Source organism: Misgurnus anguillicaudatus, chromosome 22 (genome assembly GCF_027580225.2).
Source record: "Misgurnus anguillicaudatus chromosome 22, ASM2758022v2, whole genome shotgun sequence".
Classification (NCBI taxonomy): Eukaryota; Metazoa; Chordata; class Actinopteri; order Cypriniformes; family Cobitidae; genus Misgurnus; species Misgurnus anguillicaudatus.
The window spans coordinates 12,597,805-12,614,986 of NC_073358.2; the positions used below are offsets into that span (position 1 = coordinate 12,597,805).

Sequence of the window (17,182 nt, forward strand, 5' to 3'; positions counted from 1 at the left end):
ACATTACTGCAGGTTCAACCGGCTGCTTTTATGATTTAGGCAATTCAAAAATTATTTTAAATAATGATTCGATCCATTTCAAACAACTGTTCAAAAATGAAACTTTAAATAGACTTACTTGAAGTTGAGAACATGTTGTGTATTTTTTTATTAAACGTAACCGATACTTAGGCGGCACTAAGCAGGCATAATGAAATGCGCAAAAAGACTAGGGCCATTACAAATTATTGGTCAGAAAAAAACAAGTCGATCAACATATTAGGGGTCAAGAGCAGAGCGCTTTTCATTCACTATATGTCCATCTGTTGAGAAGACGCACTCCGACCGCACTGATGTCCCAGGGAAACTCGGGTACTTTGTTGCCAGCTGCGTATTTCGTACTGCCAATCTTCCATCTCAAAAGCGGGTTGCTGTCAGCTCGCAAGGGTGGCTCCTTGTCATAACTCATCATCTCCTGTAAGGTCACAATTTCGACGCTGTCTCGTGTTGCACAGGTTTATTGACGTTGTCCTCCATTTTCTTTGCAAAACACTAGATGCAGCGATTGAAAGCGTGAAACTATAGGTGCGTAAAATTGCTGGGTATTTTCTGTCTAGCTTTCGCACACCTACTGCACTTTCGGAATTCTTTATTTTCTTTTTCTGCTTGTTTGTGAGTTTTGTTACATCTATATTTTTAACTGTTTAATTCTTTTAAATTAATAGTGTACATATTTGGTTAAAATCGATTGCCTATTTTCGTTTTCGAAACGTTTTTTGGTTGGTCCGATCGATTGTGCAATCAATTTTCGAACGAAAAGTGACAGCCCTAGTCATAACCACAGGCGTAAGTAAATCAAAATCTCACGTGTTTTGTTTGCAATCGCGCATACGTGCATGTAATGTAAACAACACCAACAACAACAAACATTTTTCGCCTCAGTTGGCATTGTACTGCATTTACAACCTTTGCACCTTTTAAAACAGGCAAATGCAGTATAAAAAACTGGATTACGTTGCTTTTTTTATTAAAATAGCGAATAAACAAACAAGGATTAATTACCAGATAGAGACGTCCTGCTGTAATCATTGCTGCTGTTGTTCCTGTTATGTATAATGTAAGGCTTGTTATTTAAAAAATGTTGATCCTTTTCCGCCAAAAATCGGAAAGACTGTTTCTTTCTGGTATAAATCTGACAACACAGAACTCTTTGGACATATGACTGATGAAATACTACTCGTAAGCAAGATTAACATTAGATTGGCAAAAACATCTTGTGTTATGTCAGCTTTAAAAACAGACAATAGTCATGGACTGGACATGGACTGTCAATCAAAAGAGAACAGGAAAATGCAACGAAATTGAGCTTTGCATATAAAAAATGTAAAGAAACATCACTCCTGTAGTTTAATGTTTAATATTAAAGCAACACTATGTAGTTTCCATGTAAAAATGACTTACAGCTCCCCCATGTGGTTGAAAAGCGCAACAGTGCCTGGTATCAGACACTCTTCTGCAGGCAGGGGGAGGGGCGGGGCTGTGTTTCCTACCCTCCACCGCCACTTTCAGAATGTGCTTGTAGCAGCTAGGAGGCTGCTCAGGTTGCAGCAACAGTAGAATTCATCCAGTTAAGAGTTGTTCTATCACTGAAATAATTTTAGAGACATTATTTAAAGGTAAAAAACTACATAGTGTTGCTTTAAATTCAGAAAAATTAATTTTTATAATTTAGTTAATGCAAGTTAATACAATCACCAAACTACCAGTATCGTCATTGATATTGACAGATATCAGTCTGAATAATCGGTATTGGTGGGAAAATGTTATATCGGTGCATCCCTGCTCTAAAGCTATAATGTTCATCAAATTGTTTTTAAGAAAAATCATGTATAAATGGAGAAAGCTTGGCAGGTCTTCAAATATGACTGCAAACCCACATAACAGACCACTTAATAAATTATAGTGTAAACTTGAGACTTGAAATCACAAATTTTGATGTTCTAATGATACCCAATACACTAAATAAACATCTACGTGTTCTTGATTCTACACCACTGTAAGGATGTCACGTGGTCCGGAAAAAGTTCAACTGCATGTCTAAAGCTTGCTAAAGAGCGCTTTATTTTATAGAGAAAAAGGCACGTCAAACGAACACAAAATCCTCATCCAAACTGTAAGGTATGGTGAGAAGGCCATCATGATACTTCACAATGCCAGTTATTGAAAAAATTCACAAGTTTTGCAAAAGAATGTGAGGTCACCTGTCCACCAGCTGAAGAGCAACAAAAGTTGTTGTGATGTAACAGGAACACAAACCAAAGCACAGTAGAAAATAACAAACACTTTCTACAGTGTCATGTACTAACCCTGGCTTTACCTTAAAACCCTATTCACACAGCACTATGGTCCCAGAAATGTCTGTAAAATTGGCAGAAAGGCTTCTGTGTGAAAACAAACATGTCCCGTATATGTTCTGGGATCGCTCCCGTAAAGAAGACCTAATAACATTGCTGTAACATAAACGGAAAGCATTCTGTGTGACCAAGATGCCGAAAACAATGCCGGAAGGGGTGAGGACACGCGTATCATCGAAACCAGAAGTTATGGTTCAGCTCTTTTATACAGAGTTTTAATGGTCTTTCTAAAGGTTGAAGATGAGGATTAACGTTACCTTAGTGCAAGAGAGTGAGAGGGAGCGAGTGAGCGAACGAACGAGAGAGATAATAAACTCAAACATGTCATTTGATCTGTTTCTCTAAAGTTTAAGCATTAAAAGTGTTGTTTTATTACAGATCATTTAAATTTGCTCGTGTGGTTTGGTCAAAAAGTAAACTTCTGAGTGTTTGTGGAAGTGTATTTTATTGTAACATGCTGAAAATCATTGTGCCTGTTTAAAACACTGGCAGCAGCATGAGACCTAAAAGTCTTTATTTTTATTCCACAATGTTCCCCATCTGCTGATTGTATTCAGTATGCATAAAACAGATGATTGACTTTTTAAACTTGTTCAAATATATAATGCTGAACATCTCTTACTAACTTCTTTTGTGAGGGAATCTCCATCTTGATGCTCTTTCTTGTCTATAGCGCAAGTGCTTGAGACTCCGCCCACCTGAGCAGCTCATTTGGATTTAAAGGGATACACACAAAACGGTGCATTTTTGCTCAGACCCATAAAGTGCCTATTTTAACATGTCACAATAAATTGCTTATATGGTATTTTGAGCTAAAACTTCACATATGTACTCTGAGGACACCAAAGATCTATTTGACATATTAAAAAAAAAAAATCTCCTTTAACATTTACATCAAGAAATGTCGGCAAACTGGACTGAAGCAGAGATCAAAGAGCTTGTCACTATCCAATCATTCACAGTGACAGAACAGCGCATCACGCGCTCCTTATGATCTTGTCATAAACTAAAATGCACCATGTGGTTTCTCGTGAGAGAAACACGGATAACAAGCAAACCTCAGACTTTGTGGAAAAAATACGCCACTTGTCTTTACGGGATCTTTACGGTATGTGTGTGAATACACGCAAAGATTCCGGACAATCACTGGCAGTGTGAATAAACCAAAAATCATACGATCCTGGACAAATCCCGAAAGCATTTTCTGTGTATCTTCCGTAATCTCTGTGAGAAAAGGGTTCAAATGAACGATTCAAACCAGATTTTTTTAAATTTCATGAACGGAAATATTATTGTAAATCATAATTATGGCAAATTACAAATCTCAATGCTGTACACTAAAAAGTTGTGGACACCAGTTTCACATGATTGAATTAAGTTTTCCTTAAAATGAAATGAGCATTAATTACCAGACATTTTATTTTAAGGAAAATTTGATTTAATCATGTTGAACCTGATTGAATTATGTAGATCCAACAACTTTCTAACATGCTGAAATCCAGACACATCCAAAGGGTTCATATATTTTTTTCAACTAGAACAGTGAATACATCTATTCAAGAACCAAACAGGTCATTCATTTCAAAGCAGCAGCAGCATAAAAGTTCAATTGCTCTTGCTGAAAAGCTTAATCATAGCAGTATAATTCTGATGAGAATATACTTTCGCTACTCAATGTACTTTTCATTTTTGCATGCGTGTGGGTGCAAGTTTCCATTTTAGGGACACTTTCTGAAACTGAGTTCACATGAGTGAATGACAAGTCCAAGAATAAGTCTACGTATGCTGCAACTGCAATATTTATTCTAGTAGCCATGAGAAGCTAACATCAATATTTGTCTCAAAATGTTGACTATACTGGGCATAAGCCCATTTATATAACCCATGAGTCAGCTTTTACGGTTCACTTTTCTACAGGGCATCGTTCCAAACTATTCAGTAGGATTCTCTCTTTTTTTAGAAAAATGCACTAAACACTAAACTTTTACCAGAACTTAAAAAGTATCATTAAATTTGCTTATAAATTTAGTGAAAAAGTCGAAAAAATATGTCTGTCTGCTTTTCTGCGTGTAATCTACAGCCGCGGAAAAAAATAAGAGACCCCAACACAGGTTTTGTCTTTAATCAGCATTTCTATATAATGACCATTTCTGTCCAGTGTTTGTTGAATTCCAACAAAAGCAAACCTCAGGAGCGGCATAAAGTCACCTAACAGCAATGTAAAAGAGTGGATACAAAGACATTAAAGATGTGATTAAATTCAGGGTTAATCCATTAAATTTATATTTCTGAAATTTTCCAAAAATACATGTAAAAACATTAGCTTTTTGTTCTTGAGAAATGAATTTGAACTTGTTTAAGATCGGAAAACACTGTATCTTTTTTGTTTTGTTATTTGGACCATGTTTTCACCATTTCAATTTCAGTAAATAAATCCAAATAAAAACATACTTTTTTTTATTAGTAACTTTGCAGTAGTTTGCAGAATGAAACAAAAATGATAATTTTACCTAAACATACCTATAAATAGGAAAATAATCTTGAAGTTGTCTCTTATTTTTTCCACGGCTGTATATTTTATACAAAACTTGGAGAGATAGATGAGAGACCTAAAATGCAATGTCACATCCCTTTTTATTTTTTCTTTTGTAGTAATATTATTAATAATATTAGTAAAACTGTAGTAAAAGTAATAATACTAGTATGACATTTTAATAGTAGAATTATTTAAAATTAATAACAGTGTTAACCAATACTAATTTCTAATTGGCTCCATTGTCTTACAAAGTTATAAATGAGGCAATGAGGCCAAATGCCCTGCCAAAAAAATGTTGAGAATATCTGCTGTCCGTGTGAAATGAGCAGTGAAATACAGTATTTAGACTATTTGCATCTGTGTCTGAAAGAAGTCACATTTTCCCGCTTTCTCACGAGCAGCTGCCATGCGGTTGCTCTGGCAACAATCGTGTAAATTCCACTTTGGCACCTATAGAAGCTCTTCCCGTAAAATCTCTGAAGAAACAGCTGCAAGTTCCAGCAAGTTTCAACATGTCTCCTATCTATGATTCCTAAAATAAATTTACAAGTAAAATTAAAAATTACCTGTAGATGAGAAAACTGGATATTCCAAATATTATAAGGGCCAGTCCAGACCCAACTGCTACTATTCCAAGGACAGGAAGGTGATCTGAAAAATAAAGTAAAAATGATATAAAACTAAACTCTTAATGTTAATGAACAAGCTTCACCACAGATCTAACAGATTTTATGCATGACGTCACCTTCGGCGAAAGTGACTACGGTTACGCCCACTGAGTGGCAAAAGACAGAGCGGCAGAATTTGTATAAAGTGTGAAATCAGCGAAAACATGGGGAAAACACGTCTAAATGGGAAAAAGCTGTTGTGCGATAGACTGATCTAACAGATTAACAAGAATTCGGAGCTATCGTTTTACAGACTGCCAAAAACCACAGAAAGAATAAGTAAATAGATCGTTCATGCCAACGTCCACAGACCACAGGTGGGTTGACAAGTTGCTAGGGTCACTATCAAGCAGAGGATTTACTATATACTTAAAAGTATTTTTTAAGTAAATGTATTTTATCAGTGTATTTCTTAGAAAAACATACGTCATAATTTTTACTCTATTACATTTCATAAATACAAGTTTTTGTTTTTACATTTAATATTTAAGTACATTAACATACCTTTACTCAAGTAAAAGTACACAATTTTAATGTAATTAGGTATTAAATACATTTTAATATGCAATATTAAAGAATACACAGTATGATTCTATGCTTTAGAACGTAGTGATGTAAATTTTTTCCCAACACAAGCACCCTAATAAAGCACAGATGCTTGGAAAATGTAACTAATGTAACTAGTATTATCCACCTCTGCTATCAAGTCCAACTAAATTCAATTTAAGCTGATAATAGTCCGTTTTACTGGCATTTTCGCAGCAGCCGCTATGAAAACCGGCCATTTTGTTGAACGTGGCCAAGTGGAAAAGTGACGGCAATGCATACCCTCTACACAGTGAAAGAAAAAAATAAGAAAAAAATCGTCAAAATTGTTACCCCAGCTGTCAGTGTGGCAGTACCCTTCAATAAGATCCTAATATGTACTATAAGGTACAGATATGTATACATTTGGTACCAATATGTAAATTTAGGACTTTTCACACTTGGAATAGTTAACCCCGTGTTATTCTAAACCCCAGGTTAAAGAAATCATGGGTTTTCTGTTTCATGTGTCACACTGTTCATCCTTAAACCAGGGGTTAAGAGATAAACCTGGGTATTTATAATCTGACGTTTCACACTGTGCATTCCTAAACCCTAGGTCAGGTTTCTCCAAACCTGCTCCTGGTGAGCTACCATCCTGCAGACTTCAGTTTCAACCCAGCTCCAACACACCTGTCTGTAATTGTTAAGCAACCCTAAACACCTTGATTAGCTGCTTCAGCTGTGTTTAATTGGGGTCATAACATTCTAACCCTGCTTCGTTTCACACTGCATGCATTTGGCACAGCAATGCAGGGTTCAAAGCACGTTTCATAACCCTAGGTTAATTTCAGGAATAACCCCGTTTCTAAATTACAACTGTGAAACGATCCTTAAAAGCGGGGTTTAGAATGAAGATAGGGTTAAGTGCAGTGTGAAAAGCTCTTTTGAGGTATTAATAAGCTCTTTATTGTACCAGTAGGTAAGTTACTAATTTGAACTCTTTAGGTGCAAAGCTAATTGATAGCACTGTTTATTTCCATGCCATTTAGTACCATTCAGATTCACTAAAGGTAATGTTGCAAATCATAAAGATCCAAGGTTTAGATTTTAGACCTAGATATCTCCCACTCTGGGTCTCACTAGATCTCTCTTTTAGCCAGGAAATGTGGAAAAATTCAACTCTGTTGTGAGTTATCACTTCACTCAGCCACAAGCCAGATACAGAGATAGCAGGAAAGAGATGAAGTGATGTAAGAATAAAATTTAGAATAAAACTTTTATTGGCATTATTTGATTTAACATCTGTTGTTATATTAAGAAAAATCAGTAAAAAATGCTGCTTCACAACATTGCTTATTGGCATCCCTTTGAAGCTTGGACAATGCAGTTCAAAAGAGACAAGACAATATCATATTTCTTTAAATTTAAAACTTTAGCATCTGGTATTTCAGCTTATTTATCGCATACTATAACTAGATATCAGGTGGTCGGTGAAAAACATTTTACACTGAAATCCTTCACACAAATCGGGCACAACTGTAGGGTAAATCTCCTCCGTAAAGATGAAATCTAATCAATATTATTTTAATAAATGGTTTAAAGATGATGTTAGGGAGCTTAATGATACCTGATACAACATGTTTAATGCAAGTTTACCTGTTGCAGACTACATAATTCTACAAATACAACAGGTACCACAAGTAATATGAAAGTAGCAAAAACGTGGCGCATTCCTTGCTGCCGGGCAGACAGTTGTGAGGTTTAAAGGGAGGTGGGAGATTAATGGTATTTCATGCATTCTGACTTATTAACACAGTTTAAAGAGTTGGATTCCTCATGCTAAACATAGGCAAAGTGTCAAAAAAGCAGTTGGACATATGACAAAGTGTTTCTGTGCCAAATGCACTTTGCCAGGGTTCGTAGAAGTTTCGGAAAGTTTTTTTTTCAACATGAGTACATCTTCTTTTATATTAAGTCTTAACAATAGCACGTAAGAAGAAGTGTATTTTTGGATGTAAGGAGAAGAAAGCCTTGTTTAACTTTCCAAGTAAGCCAGCCTTATTGATACAACGGATATAGTTTGTTAATCCGGAGTAGCAGTGGAGTTTTGCGTGTTTATTTGTTTAATGCTGGATTTCGTTGAAAAGTCCCAACCGACTCATGGGTTGCAGGCGGTAATGCTGCGTTCACACCAACCGTGTTTGAGGTGTCAAAATCGCGTCTACCGCGCCTAGTTTGTCGCTTGAACAGTTTGAATGCATTCACGTGTCTAGAGCAAAGTAGACGCGCAGAAAAAGCAAGCATTTGACACGCGTCAGAGGCAAAATCCGCTTCTTGTGGGAGGGGCAAGTGCTATGCGGTTTGCAAAATGGCTGATGTTGATTGTGCATTTATCGAGAGAGTTACCGGTTTGTATTTGGTCACCTTACTATAGGGGGAAAATAAACGGCACAGGTCGATAAACGTCACATGACTCAAAAGTGAAATGTGTATTAACAACTTACCAGGTTGCCCAATGTCCTCACTGACACTCTTCCAAGCGAGGTCCTTTTTATTCCTGTCTCTGACTGCTTACGGATAATATCAAGCGTTCCTTCATGTTGAATGAGTGACTCCGGGCGGGGCTGCCGCCACAGCAGCAGGCAGGCTCCTGACTGGTTAACGCGGCGCGAAACTCCGCCAAAGTTAAAATTTTTCATCTAGGGCATCAGCCGCAAATTCGCTTCAAACGCAAAATGTACAAAAAGCACCATTCACGCATACCGCGGCAGACGCTCAATTCGCTCCATTTCCACAAACTAGACACGAGAATGAGGCGGAATTGCATTTACTGCACCACACCAAACGCCTCATCCGCGAGACCTCCAGACGCGAGTCAACGCGTCTTTACATTGACTTAACATTAAAATCACACGCGCTTGACGCCTCTACCGTGGCTGGTGTAAACGCAGCATAAGACTTCTTTGTTATGTTCGAAATCGGCATGTAAATGCATATAATGCAGATAATGTAGGTGACACAAACATGTAGTGAATCATAAGTTATCCAGAGATAGTGGGTTTGTGTGTGTTGCTAGCTCCTGACTCACTCCTCCCGCGGCACGCCCAAGGTGGGTCGTGTTTTTTCGGGAACATTCTCTAGAGCTAATCTGTCTTTTATAAATTTGATAAAACTAAAAACTCTTCTGAGATATGAAGGATGTAATACTACTTTATAGGTACTCAAGATTAAAGGGACACTCCACTTTTTTTGAAAATAGGCTCATTTCCCAGCTCCCCTAGAGTTAAACATTTTAGTTTTACCGTTTTGGAATCCATTCAGCTGATCTCCGGCTCTGGCGGTTCCACTTTTAGCATAGCTTAGCATAATCCATTGAATCCGATTAGACCATTAGCATCGCGCTCAAAAAGGACCAAAAAGTCTCGATATTTTTTCTATTAAAACTTGACTCTCCTGTAGTTACATTGTGTACTTTCTAGGCCGATATGGGTAGGAAATATACTCTTATTCCGGCGTAATAATCAAGGACTTTGCTGCCGTACCATGGCTGCAGCAGGCACAATGATATTACGCAGTGCACAAAAATAGTCCTTAGCTATTGAAAGTTAACAAGGGGACTATTTTCAGGTGCTGCATAATATTACTGCTCATTTTTGAGCGTGATGCTAATGGTCTAATCAGAGTCAATGGATTATACAAAGGTATGCTAAAAGTGGTACCGCCAGACTCGGAGATCGCTGAATGGATTCCCAAACGGTAAAACTCAAATGTTTCACTCTAGGGGAGCTGGAAAATTAGCCCATTTTCAAAAAAAAGTGAAGCGTCCCTTTAACATGAGATAAGCAGAAACAGATAATGTTATGGATGCTTTAACCATTCTGTTGAGAAATGTTGTTACCTTCCTTGCATGGTACAAATGCACATGGTGGGTTGTCCAAAGGTGGAGAACCTTTTGGCCACTGAATCCTCTCTGTCGGTGACCACAAGATTTCTTTACTGGTCCCATTATAGTGACCAACAATCTGTACAACAGGAAATATGCATAACCACGTTAGATGTATCTAACAAAAAGCATTTTCCTGCAAAATTCAGTTAATGTCTGCCAATAAGGTATAGAGACATTTTTATTGTAGTTTATGGTCTTTTATGAAAATAAAATCAGGGATTTCAAAAATTGTGGGTTTAACACTCTTATAGGGTAACTATGGCAACAACTATAAATAAAGCTCTCTGTAAACAGTTTGATAACTATTATATTCTTTCTCTTTTATGGCAAACAAACCTCTATAAATTTAACAAGGCTCCCTGTAGAGTTACGAATGAACAGGACAAACCGAAAAATTAACAAAATGCTTATAAGCATAATGGGCATATGCTTTCAATTAAGACAAACAGGATATTAAAGGATTTGATTTTCATGCAACATTATTTTGGTGTGTTAAGCTATGCAAGGCCACAGACAATAACTGTGGAGACTGTTGTAAACTGTTGTTCTACAAACGTTTGACTCTAGCATTGCCATTTATTGTCACTATATCCAATAACAAGATTTTAAAGTAATAAACCTTAATACCCTGTTCCCCATTGTTTGTGCTTTAGACACATAATGTATGACGAGGTAATGACACTTTACTTACTGCGTATTGTCCAGTATTCAGGTTAGTCATTGCCCAAAGACTAAAGTCTGTGTATCTGGCATTGTTCCGGTCTGTGCTAACAAGGCCAGTCACCCCTTAGATAAAACAACATCAGCACAGGGATCAAACAAACAAGCTTTCAAAGCTCACATGGCTCCTTTTTGTAGCCAGAAACAGAAAATTAGCTCTTTAATGGAACATTTGTGAAATTACTCAGTTAAGTTTCAACTTTGTCTCCGATGTTTCTCGTTCAACTTAGAAAATGAAGTCATATACATCTGGGATGGAGTGAATACTTTTCATATTTTGGTGAACTGTCCCTCTACATCCAATGAGGTGCTTTTTTATTGACAGGATATACAACAAACTCCCCATTTCTCCTCTGTGAACCCAGCAGGCAATGTTCTGCCCTGTTTCTGTGTGTGTTTGGCACACTGTGTGTAGTCTTCTCGTGGGAGAAAGCTCAGCAGATGGGCTGTGTATTAGAAACAGATTTTCCATCCACAAGCTGGCTGGGACATGCTCTCGATCAAGAGCTCTGACCTCTACACTCCCTGCGAGTGAGGCGGCTAGTTTACTAACATCAACCTCACAAGAGCTCTTACAAGCTCGCTTTACAAAGAATCTATGAAGAGCTGCCAAAACTCATCTTGACACCGTTGCTAAACACCGGATACTCGCCATCACTTTCTCAGTCAGTGAAGGCTTCAAATGTAATCTACGATCACTCTATTAATATCAACGTCAAAGCATCATAGGGTCATATTGTGAATGTTTATATCACAAAGATGTGAATTGCATTAGTAATTGCATTAATTATAATTGCAGTAATTGCATTCAACGCACCCCAGATCCTGCGGTTTTGCATTCTCGTGGTGATGTTGATTCCATCGTTCTGTGACACGCCGTCTGCTAACGCTTCACTGAGGGCTTGTGCATATAGCAGAAAACCGTCATGGAAACAGCCAGCAATAAAATCCATCTAAGAAAAGGCAAAAGAGATTTAATACAGTGTGTATTTTAAAGGGGCCATGGCAGTGTTTAAGTGCTATGATTAGGTCCCCAGTGCTTTTATCAACCTAGAAAATGTGAAAAGATCAACCCAGTCACTTAGTTTTGGATAACCATTCTCTACAAGCACATGAGAAAATAGGTCGTTGAAATTTGGCTCTCCTTATGATGTCATAAGGAGCTCTTATTATAATAATACAGCCCCTTAATCTGCACTATCCAATCACAGCACTGCCATTTAGTGCAGAGAAAAGGAGAGAGAGAAAATAATTCACAGCACAATTGAGTTTCAATTGCAACAAACTGCTCATTTGCATTTAAAAGGACACACCCAAACCGGCACATTTTTGCACACACTACAAAGTGGCAATTTTAACATGCTATAATAAATGATCTGTGGGGTATTTTGAGCTAAAACTTCCCATATGTGCTCTGGGGACACCAAAGATTTATTTGACATCTTAAAGTCTTGTGCCATGGCCCCTTTAAATAATCTCCTGCCATAAATTTAGCGCCTGTCACTTTTTAACAGCAAAAGAGGCGTTTCAGATTATCATTATTACTTAGATTAATTTTTAATTTTATACTGGCAAATAATAAACATGTATGATATATATTTTTTGGTCAGGGGAAATGTGATCTAACCCAAATTTTTTTCTCAACTCCTGTGGTGCTAATAATTTGCTTTGATAATTAAATATTTCCCAGAAACTTTTATCTAAAGCATCCTAGTGCTTAAAAGTTACATATAAATTTATTCCTGTTCCTCTGCTTTGTATATAAAATCAGATTTGAGCCACTTTGACCTTGTTCACACTTTCAGTCTAAGTGCATATCCGATTTGACAGACTCACCACAGAGTTTGAGCCGCCATCCTGCTATGCACAACCGGCAAAGGGCATCATTGACATTCAAAATCATTATCAAAATTTACCTGGTTTGGAGCGTATCAGTCACACACAATTAATTTTTAGGATATGTGTACATAAAATTTAATTGTTACTTCTGATGTTATTTGCAATGTTTATGTTTTAATTGGGCAGGATAAGGGATTTATAGAAAACATTAAGGTGAGTGTGTTTGCTGCATTCTGTTTTTTGACAGGTACACGGTCAGTTCTTTGAATAAGTTTAAAGCTTAGTTGTAAAGTAAATAAAATGTATATTCTATGGCTTTTCATAAGCACAGCGCCATTGAAATTGGGTGTTGTTTTCATATTGCTGAATCAAGTGTTAGATTAACAATGTTATCTTAACAGTTTCAAAATAAATGCCATTAACCTTGTTAATGCATTTTACTGTACGAACAAAAACAATACTGTATAACATAATTACAAAACCAGCAAATTATTACATGCACATATGATACTTAAAGCATGATTATTTATTTAGATTTCAGAATGAGCACATTTGTCATTAATAATACTGCGTTCTGTCCACTGATCTCATACTGTAATGAAGATGAATGTATAGTAACCTATTGTTTAAAAAGTAAAATCTTTCAATAAAAACTATTTACATGCTTAGGACATTTGCGTTGTAATTATGTACAGGGAGACGTTTTACGTGATGCGACAGCATGACCTAACCGAAAAGCTACACAAATGTGATCAGAGATGAAATGGATATCCGGAAATGCAATTTAAAAAGAATTTCAAACCACCTTTGGATGTAGCTTAAAACGGATTAGAAAAAAACGAATTTCATATGGTTTATGGCCATTCACACATTCTAAATGTGATTGGATTCCAATCGGACATGCACCAAAAATGGATTTGGACTGACAGTGTAAACAAGGTATTTCATATGTGGTCCTAAATCAGATACAGGTCAGATGTTTTGCAATGTGGCTCAGTCTAAATAGCGAAATGGGAATTCATGTAACTTGTACGTCAATCTTGATTGGTATGCACCCTAGTTGCGGAAATATGCACCGACAGCTGGTTTGCAAAACCCCGTAAAAAACACTAATGAAAATTAAATATTGCATAATGTGCATCACTTTATGCACATACAAACCCACATACACAGTAGGTGTGTTCGACTGCATGCAGCACCGCGCAGACGGACTGGCACTCTGTACGCTTGCTCCTGCTGAACCGCGATCGCACATTGACCGCCTGCGCACCTGCGCTATACAAATTCGAACATACCTACTGACTTGAGTAGTCTCCATGTTTATTTCTGTATGACAGCATGCTGCAAATGATAGCTATTGTTTTTTTGTGCACGCGATCTAGTTCAGGACCATGACCAGTTTACGCTTGAACCTGATATCAGCCACATAATATGAACAGCCAAACAAAAAAAATGGATCTGAGCAATAAATCCAAATTGAGCATTAAAGATCATGGAGCATGTATTATGCTATCGCCAAAATTACCTTTCATGCAGTGTTATGTGTTTGTAAGTAAATGGAAACAGTCTGCAAAGCTGTGAACTATAACTCAAGTTATTGGCTTTCAAAAGAAAGAGTTGACTCAGAGTCGCTGGAACGTGTCATCCAGAGTTCGAATCCCTTTTCCAAAAAGTTGCTACATCTTGCCTTATGCTTTCTATGTAGATTCTACCGAGAATACACAAACCCTGTGGATAACATCATGTCGAGAAGACACTGTGCTCTCTCTCTCTCTCTCTCTCTCTCTCTCTCTCTCTCTCTCTCTCTCTCTCTCTCTCTCTCTCTCTCGCTCTCTCTCTCGCTCTCTCTCTCTCTCCCTCTCTCTCTCTCTCTCTCTCTATGCTATGAATGCAAATTTGGTTTATTTTCACCTCCAAAGGAGTAGGCTGACAAACTGCAAGTATACCCTTACGAAAATTAACAATGGTTTTATTGTGGTAAAAGTGTAGTAACGTCTCGGTTACGGATGTAACCCTCGTTCCCTGAAGGAGGGAACGGAGACGTCACGTCGTGACCGACGAATTGGGAGCTCGCTTAGAGAGACCAATCTGCTTCGAATACTACTAAAACGCCAATGAACTTGGCATTGAGATATTTGCATAATGCTGGCGCCGCCCCGCCAGGTGCGTATATAAGGCGCACGTGCAAATAGGGAAATCAGCTTCTGTTCGCTGAGAAAGCCGGAAGGTGACCGGCCTAAACAGCAGGTGGCAGCACCTGTGGCGACGGGACGTGACGTCTCCGTTCCCTCCTTCAGGGAACGAGGGTTACATCCGTAACCGAGACGTTCCCTTTCAGTCGGTCACTACGACGTCACGTCGTGACCGACGAATTGGGAAACCCTACTAAAACGCCGCTAGGGGCTGACCTCTTCCAGTGTCTGCTTAAAGCCCTCCGGTTCCACTTAAGGATAGGAGAATTAGGTTTCAAGGCAGAAGGCCGGGCACTAGATGTTCCTTTAACCCCACAGTAGTGCCAGCGACTGGGAAGCGCCCTAACTGAGCGGTATAGGGACGCTGCGGAAGCCACCGCCCCGTTAAGGGCTAATGGTGGACGAAAGTCAACCGTAGTTGAGGTATAAATGACAGCCGTGGCTGTGTAAGGAAAGCAGTGCTCTGCTAAGGGAAACGTGGGCTGGTAGGATTAACCCCACGGAATAATACTCACAAAGGAACCCGTTGGGACACAATGTGGGGCCCTGGCCAAACACGTAGGTTCGTGAGAATACAACTAGTGAAAGGCTGACAGCCAATGCTCCGCAACAAAGGCTGTCAAGGCAGTGGAGAGAGCAAATCAAACCATTACGCATTTTTGCTCTGTTAGCCTTCCATACTGAAACTCAATTTGGAGCCTCAGTCGGAGGCTGCAAGCCGACTTGCGAGTCTGCTCTCTGTGTCCTCCCTGGTGAGGACAGAACACGAGAGGATACAGGCTCGATACGAACATTGTAGAATCTAATGAACGTATTAGGTGTCGCCCAACCAGCAGCTCTACGGATGTCTGTTAGCGAGGAACCACGAGCTAATGCCCAAGATGAGGCAACACTCCGAGTGGAGTGCGCTCTCAAATTAAAGGGGCAAGGAATGCCCTGCAAATTGTAAGCCAGGGCGATAGTATCAACTATCCAATGAGACATCCTCTGCTTAGTGACAGCTTTCCCTTTCTGCTGGCCACCATAACAAACAAAGAGCTGGTCTGAGGTCCTGAAGCTTTGCGTGCGGTCCACGTAGAATCGCAGTGCGCGTACGGGGCACAACAAAGCCTCGGTTGGGTTTGCCTGCTCCAAAGGCAATGCTTGCAAGCTCACCACTTGATCTCTAAAGGGAGTAGTGGGAACTTTGGGCACGTAGCCTGGTCTGGGTCTCAAGGTCACGCTCGAGACAGAAGGACCAAACTGAAGGCACGAATCGTCAACAGAGAATGCATGTAAATCCCCTATTCTCTTCACCGAGGCCAATGCTAGTAGGGTCAGAGCCTTCATGGATAGAAGCTTCAGACTCGCAGACTGCAAAGGCTCGAACGGAGGACTCTGTAGCGCTTTCAGCACCATGGACAGGTCCCAGGGAGGAATAGAAGGAGGGCGCGAGGGGTTTAGCCTGCGAGCGCCTCTCAGGAATCTAATAACCAAATCATGCTGGCCCACTGATCTGCCGTTAATAAGTGAGTGATGCGCAGATATAGCGGCGATATCAACTTTAATAGTGGACGGTGACAGCCTACCATCTAACCTTTGTTGAAGATATAAAAGCACAATGTTAATAGGGCATTCTCTGGGGTCCTCGCGTTGCGAAGAGCACCAGGTGACGAAAAGGTTCCATTTTAACGCGTAAGCCCGTCTCGTAGACGAAGCTCGTGCCGCGTCAATAGTGTTAGATACCGCCTGGGGCAAATCACTTAAACCTTGCGCGCGCTCAACGACCAAACGTGGAGATTCCACAGGTCGGGGCGCGGGTGCCATAATGTGCCCCCTCCCTGAGAAAGAAGGTCCTTCCTCAGGGGAATCCGCCAGGGAGGGGCTGTCGCGAGGAGCATTAGTTCCGGAAACCAATTCCTGGTCGTCCAATATGGGGCGATCATTAAAAGGCTCTCCTCGTCCTGCCTGACTTTGCACAGTATCTGTGCTATTAAACTCACTGGGGGGAACGCATATTTGCGCATGCCCCGCGGCCAGCTGTGTGCCAACGCATCCACGCCGAGGCTGCCCTCGGTTAGTGAATAAAACAGGCGACAATGGATATTGTTCGGTGACGCAAATAGGTCTATCTGCGCTCGACCGAATTTCCTCCAAATCAGCTGGACCGTCTGGGGGTGGAGTCGCCATTCGCCGGGGCGCGCTGCTCGGGAAAGCGCGTCTGCCGCTGTATTGAGCGAGCCCGGTATGTAAATGGCACGAAGGGACCTCAGATGCTTCTGACTCCAAATGAGGAGATGACGAGCGAGATGCGACAGGTGACGAGAGCGCAAACCGCCTTGACGGTTGATATACGCTACGGTCGCAGTGTTGTCTGAGCG

The 17,182-nt window shown here is 39.6% G+C and overlaps 1 protein-coding gene across 1 annotated transcript in view; it reads right to left on the reverse strand.

Annotated features, from left to right (window-relative positions):
* The window catches only part of npr2 (natriuretic peptide receptor 2), a 79,995-nt gene that overhangs the window by 37,356 nt on the left and 25,457 nt on the right, over positions 1-17,182 (reverse strand). The window contains 4 exon segments of the mRNA XM_073861019.1: positions 5,496-5,580; positions 10,024-10,147; positions 10,763-10,857; positions 11,609-11,744. Coding sequence (XP_073717120.1) covers positions 5,496-5,580; positions 10,024-10,147; positions 10,763-10,857; positions 11,609-11,744 — 440 coding nt within the window.